The 11,896-nt window shown below is 44.5% G+C and overlaps 1 protein-coding gene across 2 annotated transcripts in view; it reads left to right on the top strand.

Moving 5' to 3' along the window:
- PAQR8 (progestin and adipoQ receptor family member 8) overlaps positions 1-11,685 on the top strand; it is a 29,610-nt gene extending 17,925 nt beyond the window's left edge. For both annotated transcript variants that reach the window (XM_021709779.1, XM_008052579.2), the window contains exon 3: positions 7,231-11,685. In XM_021709779.1, the coding sequence (XP_021565454.1) occupies positions 7,283-8,347 (1,065 nt within the window). In that variant the 5' untranslated portion in view covers positions 7,231-7,282 and the 3' untranslated portion in view covers positions 8,348-11,685. The remainder of the gene's footprint in view (positions 1-7,230) is intronic.
- The last annotated feature ends 211 nt before the right edge of the window (positions 11,686-11,896 follow it).

The raw sequence follows: 11,896 nt of genomic DNA, 5'->3' as shown, positions 1-11,896 counted from the left end.
CAACCAACACAGCAGAGTACATTCAGAGACTCTGATTTCCTTAAGCAGATGCCTTTTATGCTTTTACACAAAAGAGAGGAGGAGTTTGGGGGCTTTCCAGTTTTGTTACCATTTAATTGGGTAGTTCCTCTGGTGGTCAGCTTAATCGTGGAGGATTGGCTAGCCTGACTCGGGCTGACCTTGGTCCACTAGCTAGGGAAGTTGCAGAGACATCTGGAAACTTAGGTGATTACCCCCTGGCACCTGATTGGTTGTTGCTAAGGGGAAAGTGAGATAAGGGAAGAATAACTGGAGCTTTGCAGTTTTTCCCATAACTGGAACTTTAAACAGTTACAGGTTATGTTTTAAGACAGAAAACTAAAAACTAAAAATGGCTGTGCTATTGTCCACAAGCCGATTACACATTTATTGGGTTATAGCATGCTCTTAACCTAAGTCTATGGTATACTTTGTGACTGTCCTCTCACAGTGATCACAGCTCTAGGAGAGAAGCGAACCAGGAGAGGCAAGGCCAGTGTGCAGTTTGCTGGGGAGAGCCCTAAGCCATGATGGGGTTAGGAAAGGCTTCTCGATGGAGCAGCTCCCGGACAGAGTACTGAAGATGAGCTAGAGCTGCTGGGCTGGAGGGTACTTAGTTTGCATGCATGGGAGATAGTGTGAAGAACTCTCAGGACTAGATCCAGGCCACCAAAGTGGCCTTGGGGGTGTGGGCTCTGGGAGAGGAGGCTGGAATACAAAAGAGGTCAACACAGAGAGGGCCTGTCTGCATGCTATGGGCCTAGAGTTTGTGTTGTAAACAAACAAGGGTGAGCTATTGAGGAATTTTGATGAGGGAGTGATGTTCAGATTTCCATTTTTAAACAATTGCCCTGAATTGGTTTGGAGAAGGGAGGGCTGGGATGTAAGGAGGGGAGCCATTATTGAGGGAGAATAGTTCCTTATGAGATTGCTGTTGTCATCATTAGCATAAGTTAATACTGAAGGCCTGAATTAAGGGAGAGCAGTAGAAATGGAAAGTGCAGATGGATTTCCAGAGAAAAAATCAGCAGGCCTAGATGGCTGATTTGGTAGAGGGAACAGGTCAATTCTGGACTGAATTGGATGTTTGAATATATGGAGTTTGAAGTACCTGTGGGATATTCAGTTAGACACAACTAGAGCAGTTAGATATTTGAATCTAAACCTCAGGAAAGATCTCGCTGAAGGTGCTAGTTGAAGCTAAGTGCCTGTGAGGGAGGCACCCTGGATGTTGAAAAGGGGGTAGTGTTGGTGGAACTCTTCGGAACAGTACAATTTACAGGGATGGTGGGAGAAGGAAGCCAAATGGGATCAGACAGGGTGGTGTTATTATCACTGAAGCCAAGGAAGAAAGCATCAGTTGGCATTGGGATCCTGCAGAGCTCAGGGGAGATAAGCATTGAAATAATCTAATGCTTCAGGGGGCCAGACATAGTGGCTCATGCCTGGAATCCCAGCACTTTGGGAGTCTAAGGCAGGAAGATTACTTGAGCCCAGGAGTCCGAGATCAGCCTGGGCAAAATAGCAAGACCTTGTCTCAAAAAAAAAAAACCAAAACAGAAAATTAGCTGGGTGTGGTGGTGTGCGCCTGTAGTCCCAGGTACTTGGGATGCTGATCACTTGAGCCTAGGAGGTCGAGGCTGGTATGAGCCATGATCAAGCCACTGCACTCCAGCCTGGGTGACAGAGTGAGGCCCCAACTATAAATAAATAAGTAAATAAATATTAAAAAGCATCTTCCACCTATAACATCAAACCTAAACTTTCACCAACACTGCTGCACCTTGCCTACTCCCCTACTAATCTCCAACAGGTCCTTTGCTCATGGAGCCACCAAGAAACCACACCATTTCTATGCTACTATTTGATCAATTTCCTGGAATGCCCAAGTCTCACTTGTTGAAGTTCTATCCAGCCTTCCAGGCCTAACCTGACTCCATTTTCCTCTGGCTGCCCCAGCATGCTCAAGTGTGCTCTGTTCTGTAGATACCTGTTTGTGTTTCGTTCTACCGTACACTTATGTGTGCCATCTGGTGGTATTGGCTGTTGATTCATTAAATGCGACTCTTCTTAAAAGCTTCTTGAGGTAAAGCATCTTATTTTATTTTTCTGTGGCCTTTGTAGCTTGGAATCATATTGAGCAGTTAATCCTTGCTCTGAAAGACTTCTAGTTGATCAAAATGATACTTAAGATTATCCAGTTCGCCGGGCTTGGTGGCTCAGCCTGTAATCCCGCGCTTTGGAAGGCTGAGGTGAGTGGATTGCCTGAGCCCGTGGGTTCGAGACCCGCCTGGGCAACTTGGCGAGACCTCATCTCTACAATAAATCAAAAAACTAACTGGGCGTGGTAGCGTGCACCTATAGTTCTAGTTACTTAGAAGGCTGAGGCGGAAGGCTCGCCGGAGCCCAGCAGCTCGAGGCTGCGGTGGCCAGGAGTGTGCCACTGCACTCCAGTCTGGGCTACAGAGTGAGACTCCAACTCAAAAAAAAAAAAAAAAGGTTATCCAGTTCATGACGTTTCTTAAGGAAGATTTAAATTCCAGCTGTCCAGGAGATGGAGCGAACCCTATGCAAGGGAGATTGTTCTAAGGTGGCATCTTGGTCTGCTAATAGCCATATCCATGGGCAGGAGTGCATGGGGACAGAGGCCAGGAGTAAGGGAGGGATCCCTATTCAAAGTGGTCACTGGGGAAGTCTGGATCAACATCTTGATGCCAAAAGGTGGTTTTCTCCAAAACAGGCTCAAACTTTAGAGCTGGCCCTTTGAATCCTGGAAGTACTGCCCAGTCTTGCTTGGTGAAAGTGAGGTCTATCTAAGGGGAGGTTGGACCCCAGTGTACAGTTGCTTCTGACGTTAATGATGATAAAAGAATTGTAACTCATTACCATTATGGTGACTGTGTTGGCTGCTTTCAAAGGAAAAATTTCATAGTAGGGGAAGAGGTAGTTGCTAAGAAGTACCAAAAAAAAAAAAAAAGCCTCTCTTTCTGACCACAAGTTTAGAATTTTTTATGACCCTGCACTTCCAAGAAGAAATTTAATTTCTTTTCACCCACAGATAGAGGATTTAGATCTTTGCAATATTCTTATTGCTGTGGGAGATAAGGAAACATATTCTGAGTTGGAGGCCACAGCGGTTGTGTTCCTGAACTACCAGGTCCTTTTGTGAGTACCGGGTTATACACTCCAAGGAATGGAGTTATTAAAGAGACCCTGAGACTGGTGTGGCTGCATTTTAAAGATCTCATTTGCAAGGAATGACTATTCTGCCTTTTCTTCCCCCTGTGCACCTTTTCCTTTGAAGTTAAAGTTAATACCCTCTGGTCATGTATATCTGCTTCATAGCTGTATAAATCTCTTCCTAGTTTATTTTTCTTAAGAGTGAAGTAGAAACAACAATTTTCTGAAAAGGACTTGTTACTATAAAGCCATGGGGGAGGTTGGTGACATCAGGGCTGGAGGAATTCCCATGGTCAGAGTTCTACAGCTCTGACCACTAATGCCACTGCATGGTTTTTTTCAGACCAACAATAAGGCAGCATCACGTTCTGTTCTTTCTCTTAGAATAGACAGATGCCAGTTAGTTCCCAGGTCTGAATTGTGCTCCATCCCAATCACTGAACTACCACGATCCAACATTTTAGTCTTCAGAAGTTCAGTGGAGTTGTTGGTTTGCAAGAACGTGCTATGTGATAGACATCCTATTTTAATGATATGAAGTAGGAACTGTGTAGTCATATATTATTTACCTCTGGATGCAAGAATTATCTCAGATTGGTTTGAGCACCCAAAGGTGATGAAGACACCCTTGGTCTTACACAACATACAGATGGGACCTACTGGGGAGTGTCTTTAAGGATTCTTTTTCTAAAACTTTATATCCCCACTGGCTTATCTTGAACTCTTCCAGCCATAAGACTGGTAAATTCATCTGATTTCCTGCTTCACAAGAGACAGTAGAAGCTTGTACCGAAAGAATAGTCCACTTTAATTCCCCAGAGCTAGCTCCAACAAGCCCAGTTCTCCCAGATTGTACATTGCTAGCAGCAACAGGACAACTTGAGGAGTCATCCCATGTCCCAGGCCCATTGCTGCAGTTTGTCTTTCAAGGTCAATTGGAGAAGCTGCCAGCCAGAACTTAACTCCCAGGTACTCAGATCCCTCTGCTGGTTGACAGTGGAAATACTGCTTAGTGTTTCTTCTTTTCCTTTTTCAATGAATTAAGGTAGTCTGACAAGCATGTTCTCTTTTCCATGTTCCCTCTTCCTGTATCTCTGTTTCTGACTAATTATGTAATCCTGAATACATTTCTCTTGGTGTCTTTAACTCCTATATTGAGCATGATGAATTCATAGTCCGTTCCTGGTAGGAGACCACTGTCTGGTGGGTGCTGGCTAAACCATTCCCTCAGTACAGGGTTATAGCAGCTGACATAGAAGTAGGTTCAAGGTCCAGAGGGGATATTAGGGCTTCCATTCATGAATGATTCCTGCATCTCACACCAGCCATGGTCATAATAATAGCAGATGTTTCTGCAGACTTGGAACAAAGTACTTTGTTAAACACTTTACAGACATTATGTCATATAGTTCTTGCTCAGCCTTACAAGACAGCTTCTCTGTCATTAACTCTACTTCACAGATGACAAAGCTCAGGCTGGAGTCTACAGCTTGTTGATGGTGGGGCTCAGGATCGGAGCTCAGGTCTCTCTGGCACTATTGTTATACTGTGAATGACACTGGTATGACCTCTGGACCAATTTCGTGACCTTACTCTCTGCCTGGAAGTCTCTTCCCCTGCTTATCTTCCCTCAGGAATTCTGACTTTTCCTTCAAGCCTCAGTACCTTCAAGATTCAGGGGTCACTCAGAGAGGGCTGTTCCCCACCCCTGCCTTCTATTCTGGTTGTGTTTACAGACACCCCATGAACCAGTGCTTGCCTCTAGTGGAGCACTCACTGCACATTTTTGTCTTGATTTTCCCACATGTCTGTCTCCTCAGTAGACTGACATCTTTGAAGGCAAGATGGGTCTTTGTATCCCTAGTACCTAGCACAGAGCCCAGCTTATTGTAATAAAAATAACAACAATACTTCACATTTACCGAGCACCTATCTTGGGCTGGGAAGAGTGCTAAGTGCTTCATTGTTTTAGACTCACTCATTTACCATCACAGCCCATATAAATTATTACTCTCATTTTACAGATGAAAAAACTGAGGCTGAGAGAGTTCTGTCACCCCAGTAAGTGGCAAAATCAGACCTTGACCAGGACTTCCTGAATTTCTTTCACATTTTATTAACTTTCATGCCCTATATATTTTTTACCTGATTATTTTTTCTCTTTCAATATTTTTCATATTTTTTTTCTTTTTCAATAAGAAGCATGAGAAATATTACATTTTCTTTGCTAAAATTAGTAGTAACCTGAGCAATACTTGCTGTTCTCTGTCTCGGTTGATGATCCCTGAAGTAAGAGAGTCATTTAAATAAATCAGGTATTGAACTTTTCTGAAGAAAAAAGAGTGGGAACTATAAGTATAGAAGGTAACTGTAGATATGTCAAATCTATTTCTTCACTTGGTAACTTCACATGAAATTTTGCAGCAATTTGTGAAATGCTTTATGAAATAATTGCTGTGTTCATTTGGCTCATCTTTCACCTAAAAATTTCTAGTGTATGTTAAGCATTTCTGAGGCCTCAAAGTCACTGAGTACAGATTTAGTTTCCAAGGAGAGGCAAATTCAAAACGACTTGCTTTCCAGAGCATATTTAAAAAGAAAAAAAGAACAATCTTGCATGGGCACTTGGGTTTTGATCAGGAATTTGTCGCTAGTTAAAAAAAAAACAAAAAACTTTGCAGTTAGATTTTATGTAAACTTTAGATCACATTTAATTTTAACTGTTAAGATATCCCAGAATGTGCATTGGTCTTTACCAACCTAATAGGTGAATCATTTGCTTGTCTAATTTGAGGTTCAATCACTTAACCTCAGATTTTCAAGTTGCCAGTAAAATTAATGGATAGTTTAAGATTAGCTGGGTGCTAAAGAATTCCAGGCTATTATTATATCAATATCAATATTTATAATTCTAATATTTCAATATGATATTTTATGCTATTAGAGCCTGGCTGACAATTACATTTTTTTTTTGAGTTGGAGTCTCACTCTGTTGCCCAGACTGGAGTGCAGTGGCCGCTCCCGGCCACCGCAGCCTCAACTTACTGGGCTCCAGCGATCCTTCCGCCTCAGCCTTCCAATGAAGCCGGAATTACAGGCGCGCGCTACCACGTCCGGCTAATTTTTTGATTTTATTGTAGAGATGAGGTCTTGTCTGCCCAGGTGGGTCTCGAACCCGCGGGCTTGGGCAATCCACTCACCTCAGCCTCCCAAAGGCGCGGGATTACAGGCTGAGCCATCAAGCCCGGCTGACAATTACATTTTAATCACATCTAGAAAACCTCATACCATCTAAAGGTAACCTTGCTTACCTTATAGATATTATTACATCTTGATGTGTTATCAATATCATTAAGTTGTTAGGGTAGCTAACATTCCCATTTTACAAGATGTGACTCTGCCTCACACTGTGGTGAGCAGTAAACACAGAATCAGAATGTCGGGGCAATAAGCGATCTTGGTCCAACCCCGTCATCCTACAGATGAAGAAAAGGAGGCCCAGAGAAACGGTCTGCAGTCTTCTGCTCGCCCCACTGCACTCTTGATAAGAGAAAAACCTTAGACAAATTAAATTTAACACAGTTCATGGAGCAATAAACTGTTGCGCCAATTGGGCAGCCTTTTGAACGACGGTGGGCTAAGAGAGACTACGGCGCATCCACCTGGTGGACAGAAAAAGGCAAGAGACACACAGAAAAGAGAAGTGAGGTATAGAGACAGCTGGATTGGTTACAGCCTTTGCCTTATTTGAACCCAGTTTGAACAGTTGGCTGCCTGTGATTGGCCGCAATTTGGTGACTGTCGCAACAGTAGGTTGTAGTCTGTTTACACTTCCTGTTAGGTTACAGTTCACTATAAGAAAGGCTACGGAGCGACCTCCAGGTAGAACTGAAAATATGCAAGGAGGCCACATTAGGCTCCACTTTAACACTCGAAAGCCGTGTTCCGTTAAGAAAAGCCATAGTTCCTTAGCCGTCTTGGCTGCATTCGGGTTGCACAGCAGCGTTGCCAGTTTTCCTTTCTTTCCTCCAGGCCGCATCCTCTGTCCCAAGCGTGCAGCGCAGAGCCCGGCAAGGCCGTGGCCATGACGACCGCCATCTTGGAGCGCCTGAGCACCCTGTCCGTCAGCGGCCAGCAGCTGCGCCGCCTGCCCAAGATCCTGGAGGATGGGCTTCCCAAGATGCCTTGCACCGTCCCGGAAACGGATGTGCCCCAGCTCTTCCGGGAGCCATACATCCGGGCCGGCTACCGCCCCACGGGGCACGAGTGGCGCTACTACTTCTTCAGCCTCTTCCAGAAACACAATGAGGTGGTCAACGTCTGGACCCACCTACTGGCAGCCCTGGCAGTCCTCTTGCGATTCTGGGCCTTTACCGAGGCCGAGGCCTTGCCCTGGGCCTCTCCTCACTCCCTGCCCCTGCTCCTGTTCATCCTGTCCTCCATCACTTACCTCACCTGCAGCCTTCTGGCCCACCTGTTGCAGTCCAAATCGGAGCTCTCCCACTACACCTTCTACTTTGTGGATTACGTTGGCGTGAGCGTTTACCAATATGGCAGTGCCTTGGCCCACTTCTTCTACAGCTCCGACCAGGCCTGGTATGAGCGGTTCTGGCTTTTCTTCTTGCCAGCAGCAGCCTTCTGCGGCTGGTTATCCTGTGCTGGCTGTTGCTACGCCAAGTATCGATACCGGAGGCCTTACCCAGTCATGAGGAAGATCTGTCAAGTGGTGCCGGCGGGGCTGGCCTTCGTCCTAGACATCAGCCCTGTGGCACACCGCGTGGCGCTCTGCCACCTGGCTGGCTGCCAGGAGCAGGCAGCCTGGTACCACACCCTCCAGATCCTCTTCTTTCTGGTCAGCGCCTACTTCTTCTCCTGCCCGGTGCCAGAGAAGTATTTCCCGGGTTCCTGTGACATTGTGGGCCATGGGCATCAGATCTTCCATGCCTTTCTGTCCATCTGCACGCTCTCACAGCTGGAGGCCATCCTCCTGGACTACCAGGGGCGGCAGGAGATCTTCCTGCAGCGCCATGGTCCCCTGTCTGTCTACACGGCCTGCCTCTCCTTCTTCTTTTTGGCCGCCTGCAGCGCTGCCACCGCTGCCCTTCTGAGGCACAAAGTCAAGGCTAGACTGACGAAGAAAGATTCCTGAGGCTGGAAGGTGTGGCAAGGTGTGGACGCAGTCCATCGTGATTTGGGGAAAACTTGATGCAGCAATAGAAGTTGACTTTGTATTCTTAAGGGTTGGCTTTTAAATTAATACCTACGTCCAAGGATATGTTATAGCTGCAGCGTTTGAAAGCCAAAGGTTTCAAGAGTTTTGTCTTTAGTAAGAGGAGCATTCTTTTCTTTTCTTTTCTTTTGGGTCATAGCCTTACAGGCACAGGAAGAGAAGGGATCTTGGCTAAGATTCATGGGACACTGAATTAACAAGAACCATCCTTATGCCTGAAAATGTATTGCTTATTACTTCTGGGGCAATTCTTAGAGCTGAATGGGTGATAAAATTGGACTGGAAAGGAAATAGGTAGCTAATCCTCTCCCTGTTGGAATGGCTATCCTACTATGTTGATTTTCAGTAATTGAATAAATTAACTCAAGGACTAGGGTTTGGATTTGAATTTCAAATTGGATGGAAAAGTCAGAATCTTCAAGATGATTCAGTGAAACCCTTAGACAATGAATTACTCAGTTCATCTGATTTTTGGTCCCTTCTCTCTCTTCTACTGTAATACTAACCCTTTCTCAGGATGACTGCCTGGTTATTTTCTCTCAAGTGCTGTTCACTCCCATCCCTACCTTGCATGGTAACATAAAGGACTTGGAAGCAGTTATACTTCCAGGAAGTGCTTGGATTCATGTGGACATTCAGGAAGCTTCTTCTCATATAATACTAACGTACACGGTACTAGAAATTACTGTGCCAAGTACCATCAGGAGGCCCAGCCAAGGAGCATGGATACTGTGTGGTGTCATGGGACCCTTCTATTTTATACTTGTGGACCACCAGACCATTTGGAAGCTATTAGGTCTGGGGTTTGCAAGGAATCTTCTTCAGGTTTGACCAGCATGTTTAAAAAGCCAGGAGCAGGCAGCCTGGTACCACATCGTACAGATCCTCTTCTTCCTGGTCAGCACCTACTACTTCTTCTGCCCGGTGCCAGAGATAGGGTGAATTCGTTCTAAAGATTCCTTTAGGGATCTGATTATTTCAAAAGAACTGAAGGCCCAGCTTCCTACATAGATGCTGCCCCCATGAAGGACCCATGTAACTACCCCAATTCAGGGTCTTCAGGCAAGCAGTTTTTCCTCTGCTTAGAACAAAACCCATAATCAAGTCCCAGGACAGGCAAGCATGCGTGTTCACTGTGGCTTGGTCCCTGAAAGGCTCCTTCCTATGAGAACATGTGAACCAGGCTCCCTGTAGCTGAAATGCTCTGTTTGGAACTTTGCTGCCCAGCAGTTTCTGTGGGAAGATGGTGCTTGTGATCCATGTATTTTGGCATCGCAGCCCTCTCTGAGGATTGAGTTCTGCACTAATCCAGTGAAGGAGGCTGCATTCAAAGAAGGGCTAGGAAGCCCTCTCCCAGATGCTGTGATTCCTATCAGTATAAAGTCTTCTATTTACTGAAAAAGGAAGTTGTTTGAACTCCAGTTTGACGAACCTCCTCTATTATTAGATTATTTTGTTGTCTTCAAATCTTTGTTTTCCTCCTTTCTCTGAGAGATTTTGTGGGTTTTGTGCCTTATAAATGGAAATGTATGAACGCTTAATATATGCCCATGTGGAAGATTCTGTTTTGGGTTATTGGAATAAGAAAAAGAATTCATTGCTTTTCAACCAGTGGATGACAGAAACTTCAGAGAACTAGAATTGCTTCTCAGTCAAAAGACTTTCAATCTATTTTGACTACACACAAAAAGATATTCAATTGAAGCTTTCCTATAATTCTTATATCAAGAGAGGGTGTGTCTTGTCAGCTATGTTGTTTTTCTAGATGGATTTCTCCGTTAATCCTCAAATATCTGAACTTCTGTGCTACCCAAGTGTCTTACACAAGCTTTTGGTGTCTAGGCCAAATTCATGGCAAATAAAGTTAACAAAGCTGAAATGGGTTGGCCTGAACAAGGGGATGAGGGGGCATTGTGCAAATACATTGCAAGTAGAGCTTCAATTTAAAATATAAAGTGTTTGAGATGTTCATTATTATGGAGTCAAAGACTATATTCTTTTAAAAGTTGAAGGGAGAAGTGAGGGAAAAGGGCAGAAGGGAGGAAGGTGTAGGTCAAGCTCCTGATTATAACTGGATGTTTGTGGGTAGAGACCTGCAAGTCCAATTCAGGTATTTTTAAGAAGAGAGAACAGGAGGTAGAGCACACTGGTGACATGAAGAGGACAGAAAGAGGCTCCGAACTTAGATACTGACACACAGTATTAATTTATACAAGTACTGGTCCCTCAAGTGATTGGAATTTTTTTTTAAGAAACATTTATTGGAGTCAGGGTCTCACTGTCACTCATGCTGAAGTGCAGCGTCATGATCACAGCTCACCCCAGCCTTGACCTAGGCTGAGGCGATCCTTCCACCTCAGCCTCCTGAGGAGCGAAGGCGACAGGCATGCGTCACCCCACCCAATTTTCATTTTAAAAAATTTGTTTTTTGTAGAGATGAGGGTCTTGTTATATTGCCCAGGCTGTTCTTGAACTCCTGGGTTCCAGCAGTCCATGCACCTTGGCCACCCAAGGTGTGAGCAGAAAAAAGAAGCATTTTTAAATAAGAGATACATGCAAGGCATTGAGGTAAAGGACTGTGATATGCCTTCAAAATACCAGTATCTTGTTAGAAATTTATAAACACAAGAAATGCAGATGTTTTTAACTACTCAGACTTGAGGGTTTAAAGATCTCTTTTAAAACATTTTCACTAAAATGAGTGTAGCAGTAAATAACAGACCTTGCTTATTTAAAAGGAATAATTAAGACTGTTATAAACAAGATGCCATCTTGCTCCTCCATAGCCTCTTTAACAGTTGACATCCACTGAAAATGCTGCTGGTTCTTTCTTTTTAAATTAAAACTTTCAATGTATTCAAATGTAAATGTATTACCTCTGAAATACCTAAACAATTATTTACATCTTGTGAGTGAAAATTCTAATAGATTTGTCTGAGGCCTTACTCAGTGTAGGGAGGAAGATAACAGGACACAGCAAACTGGAGACACATTTGTCTTGTTTTTCTCTGGCCTGCTTCTTCCTGACCTGTATTCACTGACAAGCTAGTGTTGATACTCTTAAGATGTGGCGGTTTCATTTCCAATATAAGCTGAAAATACTTCATTCAATAACAGTATTCTCAAGAGTCTTCTAATAGAAGCTTGAAAAGAATGGTAGGAGTTTAAGATATAGAATGAAGGTACAGCCAGGCTCGGTGGCTCAGCCTGTAATCCTGCACTTTGGGAGGCTGAGATGAGTGGATTGCCTGAGCCCGCGGGTTTGAGACCCACCTGGGCAACTTGGCGAGACCTCATCTCTACAATAAATCAAAAAATTAGCTGGGCGTGGTAGCGCGTGCCTGTAGTTCCAGCTACTTGGAAGGCTGAAGCGGAAGGATCGCCGGAGCCCAGCAGGTCGAGGCTGCGGTGGCTGGGAGCGGCCACTGCACTCCAGTCTGGGTGACAGAGTGAAACTCCAACTCAAAA

The sequence above is a fragment of the Carlito syrichta genome, unplaced genomic scaffold (assembly GCF_000164805.1).
Source record: "Carlito syrichta isolate Samal-C Ts95f unplaced genomic scaffold, Tarsius_syrichta-2.0.1 Scaffold282660, whole genome shotgun sequence".
NCBI classification, from domain to species: domain Eukaryota; kingdom Metazoa; phylum Chordata; class Mammalia; order Primates; family Tarsiidae; genus Carlito; species Carlito syrichta.
This window is presented reverse-complemented; position numbering and strand designations above follow the sequence as displayed.